This window comes from Triticum urartu, chromosome 7 (assembly GCF_003073215.2).
Source record: "Triticum urartu cultivar G1812 chromosome 7, Tu2.1, whole genome shotgun sequence".
NCBI lineage: Eukaryota > Viridiplantae > Streptophyta > Magnoliopsida > Poales > Poaceae > Triticum > Triticum urartu.
Genome location: NC_053028.1, coordinates 59,093,004 through 59,099,642, shown reverse-complemented (window position 1 = coordinate 59,099,642; position 6,639 = coordinate 59,093,004). Strand labels below are relative to the sequence as shown.

At 47.9% G+C, this 6,639-nt stretch overlaps 1 protein-coding gene across 1 annotated transcript; it reads right to left on the bottom strand.

Moving 5' to 3' along the window:
• Nucleotides 1-212: 212 nt before the first annotated feature.
• On the bottom strand, nt 213-2,287 carry LOC125521716 (GDSL esterase/lipase APG). The gene is made up of 5 exons (XM_048686780.1): nt 1,977-2,287; nt 1,722-1,852; nt 1,240-1,473; nt 893-1,148; nt 213-767 (listed from the first exon to the last, which is right to left on the bottom strand). Exons 1-5 carry the CDS (start codon nt 2,212-2,214, stop codon nt 571-573), a joined length of 1,056 nt encoding a protein of 351 aa, XP_048542737.1. The 5' UTR covers nt 2,215-2,287; the 3' UTR covers nt 213-570.
• Nucleotides 2,288-6,639: the final 4,352 nt, after the last annotated feature.

The window sequence follows — 6,639 nt, the reverse complement described above, 5'->3', positions numbered from 1 at the left end:
CCAAATCGAAAAATGGAAAATAAACCAGGAAAGAGCTCTCTCTCTCTCTGCACCCTTAGATGGGCCGGCCAAGTCGGAGGCTCCTCCTGGTGACTGGGGGGTCCTACAAATTATATCTTCTGTGTCTCAAAAAAAAACAAATTATATCTTCTTTGCCCGTTCATTAAAGCCACACGCAAAAAAGAATTGTTTGGCATGTCACCACATAGATAGAACTTGAAACACGGTTTCTGTTCAAAAGGAGCCATGCAATCATTTGCGAAAAAAACACAGTGATCATCAAATTTGAAGGACATGAATGAAAGAAAAAAGAAGAAAAGATCCAGTGCTTGCACCCATAACTTCGAGCTTTTCGTACGTATAAACCATGTTTCCATGTGTCCCAGTCCCTAGCTACAAACGCTGGCGATATGGTGAGTGGCACAGCCCGAGAAAGTACCCCCTCCCGCCACAACGATACGCTTGGCACGGGAGCTCTGGGCACACATTATTTTCCCTTCAGGACGCCTGAAAAGCGTGCGCCATCGTCGTCCTCCGACCGACGACGTTAGCCGACCAGTGCGTGGTTCATTATGTGACGAGGTCGATGCCAGTGACGAGGAGGGCGTCGGCGATCACTTGGTTGGCCGCCTCCGACGGGTGGACGGCGTCCCAGAACACGTAGGTTGACGCGTTCGAGCACGTCCCCACCGACTTGGGGTTGCAGAGGAACACCGTGAACTCCACCTTTCCCGTCCCGCAGCATCCCCGCTTCGCCTCCGTGAACCCTGACACCAGAGACGCGCCCACAGTTGAGCATGAACGATAGAGCGCAAGGCTGCAATGCCGGGAAAGCACAAACAGTGCCATGCATGGCACCCAGAGGCCTTAGGTCGAGTAACAGTAGTGGTACCTTGATCTCCAGGAGAGGTGACGAGGCTGAAGAGCGGCGTGTAGATGTCAAAGACGGCGATCTTGAGGTCGTGGTACCGCTTCGACAGCGAGCTGACGGCCGCGCTCATCTTCCCGTTGAACCGCTGGGAGTCGCTGTTGAGCCTCGACACGCAACCGGTGCTCCCGTGCCCGAACAGCGTGATCGCCGCGGGGAGGCAGCCCAGGGGCGGCAGCGTGGTCACCGCGATGCGCCGCGCTCCCATGCCGTAAAGTTGCTGCATTCGGTTTCAGTTTCAGAAATTAATCACCTCACTTGACCCGTACCAAGGATGGATCGTTTGTTTAGGCTGGCGCGACGTGGCTTACCGTCGCGCTGTTGACGAAGATGCTGACGAGCCGGTCCGAGAACTGGTCGACGGTCTGGGTCTTGAAGAGCAGAGGGTTGATGTAGTAGTTCTGCACAAAGTCACTTGCACCGAAGCTGACGATGTACAATGAGCCACTGATGATGGACTTGGCCTGGCTGCTCCCAGCGAACGCCGTCAGCTTGGATTGGTACTCCCTGAAGTACTCCAGTTGTTGGGAGAAAGGGATGGCATGCTGCGTCACACAATTCATTTGCCAAAGTTAACTAGAGGCCATTTAAACTCTACAACAAATATGCAAAGTGCTACTGGTGTCAGGTAAATAATAATGAGGCGGTGACAGATAACTAATCCATTTATGATCGACGAGCTGATGATCATTGATCAATGAACATGAAGTAGCATGCAGGCAGAACATCTCAGCTAGAGCTTCTCCTTTCATGGCGCCGATTCCTCGAGAGACCGATGATCGATAATACTTACATACATAAGCGCGGTGTGATCGTAGTAGCCTGATCCAGCAGATGCGAAGTTGGCGCCGATCAGAAGGTTCTTCCCTGACGCCTGCGGGCTGAGATACGCGGGCGGGTAGCTCGTGAACCCCAGTGTATCAGCTGCAACCACGCAAGTCGTAAAAATTGATACATCAGCAAGTGCAATCATAATACTGCACCACCATGTACGTAGATGCTGAAGAACACATATTAACAAGGAGCAAGAGAGAGTGTACAAACTGACCAGTGATGTCGGTGGCCAGCTTGCCGTTGCAAAACCTCCCGGTGGCCACGCGGTTGGGGAAGTCCCTGCCGTAGGGAGGGAAGTCCGCCTTGATGAGGGTGTGGAGGTAGTCGTTGTTACCTATATCCACCGACGAGTCGCCGAACGTGAAGACCCCGGGCACGAGCGGCTGCGCCTCCCCGCCATGATCCCCAGCCATGAGGAGCACAGCCAGGAGCAGCAGGCACCTCACCCCCATTGCAGAACCAAGACAAGCTCTTGATCGAGTCTGTGATTATCTTGTGAGGAGAAGCGCACGATCTGCTCTAATGGAACGTGTGTGAGCTTTATATACAAGTGCGTGTGCCTGGCTGCCTGCACACACACAAAAACGAGATGACACACACAATTGCAGTGGTTAATGCGTTTGTTATGAGTCCATAACTACACCATGTGAACAAGCCGCCCTGACAAAGACCAGGAAGCACCCAGCCCGGTCGGCGGGACCTGGCTGTCATCTAATTTCTGCATCATGTTTATTCGTTCTCCGTCAGACAACACGCTGAATATAGTACGCGATCGCAAATTTGCTAGCCGCATGGTTGTCGCATCACATCACCATGCCCTGCATCCACCGCATGGTTATCCACACTAACTCCTCCATCCGCAATGGCGACTATTTATTGTGTTGATAGGGAAGCAGGGCGGTGGTTGAGGGGGATGCTGTGGGTGCTGACTGATGAGGCACATCGATCACAACACATTGGCAATAGAAGTGGCAGGAACATGAGATGAATGAAGGCTCCAACAGCCCACCACGCAACCACTAGCTAACCAGTTAATGCACATGTTGTACGAGCACAATATATGCATTGGGTCCAAACTGGAAGGATCGTTCACAGGACCTGGGTGCAATAGATTCTGGAGGATATGATCTGTGCGGTGCAAATCTTTCAAGTACAATGTGCCAGCTCGGTAGGTTTGTAAGGATGACTTCCATCAATGCCACTCGACACTAGTGAACGCCGTGCCAGCTCGGTAGGTTTCTTTCTTTCTTTCTTGCCTGGTTCAAGTAAGCTACTACTACTTGGAAGCTACGGCGAAAGCAGTGGCTGCTGGTAGTGCTACCAGGATGGTATACAGTATACTCCTGTTTACTAGTAATGCTGCTATTATTGAATTATTAGGGCAAAAGAGTCCGTATAAGATTCTTATGCTTGTGCGTATTCTAGAAAAAGATTCTCATGCATTGCTGATTAGTAGGAACTGAGCTGTACATGGATGCTCACTTTAAGCATGCTCTAGGTGGATTCAGGCCTATGCTGGAAACACTACAGTATGTTAGGTACACAGATACACACTCAAGCTAAGATGAGCTTACCTGATGAAGGACCTGGTAGTCTGCACGATTTGGAGATATAACTGTACGTTGTAGGTGCCGTCAATCATTATGGCTCCAACTGCCATTTTCTAGTGGTAAAAAAAATCGAGGGTGAGATAGATCAGAAGTTTTGCAATTAAAAAAATTAGAATAATGCTAAAACAGACACATACGTGGTCTGGTAAGCATTAAAGGGAATGAAGATTTATGTATTAGAGCATGTATGAAAGAGTATAAATTTTTCTGCACACTACACCATGCAGCTAGCAATATCCAACGAATTTTTTAAAGTTGAATGTTGAAAAGATTTCAGTTTCTCAAAAAAAAATGTTGAAAAGATTTAACAGCAGGATGTTAAAAATGCTAAACAAAGATATGATAATACTTTTATCTCCATCAAAAGCGCCGAAAGCCATCGACTCGTTTGAATCATAATGTATGACAATTTTGGCCTATGCGCACGGCATAATTAGTTTAACCAAGTATGCACACCATCATAGCTATTATCATGATTGTGGCATAAACCATATCTAACTATCAGGAGTATATCAATAGGTATGATGAATTTGATTTTGTATCGTAGTCACAAAAAGAAAAGGAAGAAATAGAAGCAAGATCCTATATTAAGATTTATCTGAAACACAGAAAGCATGACATCACCTTGAAACCAGAGGAGCTGATAAAGGGTCCCACCTTATTTGATAACTTCAAGGCTGAAAAGGAAAGAGAGATATGCGTGTTCCTATGTCATACATAAGATTGTGAAGATGACTAACAATAGAATAGTTGCAAGTTTTGGATAACCGACCAAGCTGCTAAACTGAACCATCCAATGCTTTCCTAGACAGTTCCTTACAGAAGGTTGACATCACCACATATAAGAAGATGAGAATACCTTATAATATATACTATACATAAAAAACGATGGCTACAGGTAACACACGGACCTACCATTGCAAGAATATATAGAAAAATCATCATCTTCCGTGAGTTTAACATCAATGTTGACAGCCCTAGCTCATATAAACCGTCAGTGATGCAAGTAGCAAACACAACCAAGGAGAAAGGCACCTAACTCAGTAAGCACTGAGGCTTTAGTCACAGAAGTTCAAAATGTTGCAGCGACCTTTTATCCTGTCAAAATCATTTGAAAAGAGTCACAAAGAGATAACGGAAATATGAGATATGGAAGGCTACCAAATGATGCTAGAACAGTAAATAAACCTTTTCTGGTGTCAGTGTTCAAACGAAGCTTGAAAGATATACCATATCCAGACCTCAATCAACATACAGTATAACATCTGCTGCTTCGTAGAAGGAACAAAAGCAATCTAATTTGGAGAAAATTACACAAATTATGTGCAAGAGCTAAAGAGTGTTGAACTAGCATTCCATGATGAAGTGATAAAACAATTTAATAGATTGATTGTATCTCTAGTTTACCCAATTATAAAAGGGATAAGTTTACCCAATTATAGAAGGGAGCAGTTTACCCAATTATAGAAGGGAGCATGGAGCACTGCATGGGTAATATAGACCAGATTCGGTAACTAAGCCAAAAATATTAGCCCATAGTTGCCATATATGGTATATTCAGAGTTGAGGCACGTAAATGCAGAGATATAACATACAAAAGAAGAATTGAGGTGTAACGGAAACAAGTATAATTCAACTATAGCTTTCCTCCCCTGTGGAGCGTCAGCACTTGAAAGGAACATGATAGTGTTTAAGTAGCAGCAAAATCAGTTGGATGTCATAATCAGTGTACTCAAATACCAACAACAGGACGGCCTTTTGGGAATCTGTCAAACAGTATCTGCAGATTTGAACATAACAACAACTAGAAGAAATCTCAGAATAGCTAGAGTTCATCATGAGTTAGATACGGGCGCAATGCGGAAAACATTTCTGTAATTATTGTCATCCTTCTAGTGAAAAGTGAAATGCAGTTCTTTTAGACAGGACAGATCCGTTAACTATGAAAGATGGAGAGAACAGTTGCAGAGACGATGATAGTGCAACTAACATAATGAAGCATACAAGGACAATGATACCCTTATAAAGCAAGGTATCAACAGTAACATCATTCAAATGTCCAAATCATAACTGAATTCTGAGAAACTAACTGGAAGTAGAAGAGTAGAAAGAGTATCTACTCTTGCACATGTAAGGTTCATTAAGCTAGCAGGTCACAAGACAATCGATGTACATAACACAATCTCGCGTCTCCAATATGGATCATTGTGAAATTTATGACTGAGATACTCCTAATTATGCATCCAAGCCAACAATTCGGCGCAGTTCTTCGACAATAAGATAATGCACATCAGATGAGTACTGAACACAAAGGTGCTTCATGTTTACTGGCATCTCAAAACTACAGGCTTACAGCAGCATTACCATATTAACCGAACGAGGCTTCTTCCGACACCTAGATACCACTATCATACGTTCTGACCAAACACTTGACTACCACTAACATCATCACTTAAGTATGGGCTTAACATGAAACAGAAACCCATGTATCAGTGACCACAACCTGAAATGCTGATCTTCACCAAAGAAAGAGAGCTACAAAACCATCTGATGCCACAGTGACTGAGCAAATCTTTCGCCGTGGCCGTGAATCATCATCTAGCAAGCCATGGACGGTCTCAAAATGTCACAAAATCAGGCACCCCTGTTCAGCAAAACAAAGGACTTCACACTTTCACAGTCCCCCCTCAAAAGACTTGCGCCGCTGCTGCGACCTCTGCCCGTACTGCGCCCACGGCACCAGCGCGATCTCGGCCATGTCCCGCGGCGGGCCAGGGCTGCCGCACCCCGCCAGCGCGCCGTCACCGTCTCCTCCACCCTTCCCCTCACCATCAGAGCCGTCGGCCTTCCGATCAGCGGCGAGCGCCTCGGCCTCCACGTCGCACACCGCCGCCAGCAGGTCGATAGCGCCGGCGTCCTCCTCTCGCGCCACCGCCACCGGGGCCTCTGGCTTGGGCGCCGCGACGACCCTCCCGCAGCCCGGAGGGTACCTCCGCACGGCCGAGAGGCGGCGCGTGACCACCTCCGCGGCCGCCGGAGCCCTGGTCCCGGCCATCGGCCCGTCCGCCTCGCCGCGATCGTGCCCCTTGGCCCCGGGGAGGCGAGCCGCGGCGGGGGGTGACGAGGGTTTGGTGGCCGCGCGCGCGTAGGGGTTGCGCGGTGGTGGGTCGTTGGCGGCGGAGGGGACGGGGGCCGGGCGGCGGGGTGGCTGGGCCGCATTGCCCTGCTGGCGGCCGCAGCACGGCGGGAAGCTTCGGACGGCGGAGG

What these genes read in the sequence shown, in the direction of transcription:
- LOC125521716 (XM_048686780.1), bottom strand. Translation starts at nt 2,214, where the DNA reads ATGGGGGTGAGGTGCCTGCTGCTCCTGGCTGTGCTCCTCATGGCTGGG. An exon ending in ATCACACCGCGCTTATGTAT is followed by an intron (nt 1,474 to 1,721) that starts GTAAGTATTATC and finishes TGTGTGACGCAG; the next exon opens with CATGCCATCCCTTTCTCCCA. An exon ending in CACCTCTCCTGGAGATCAAG is followed by an intron (nt 768 to 892) that starts GTACCACTACTG and finishes CTCTGGTGTCAG; the next exon opens with GGTTCACGGAGGCGAAGCGG.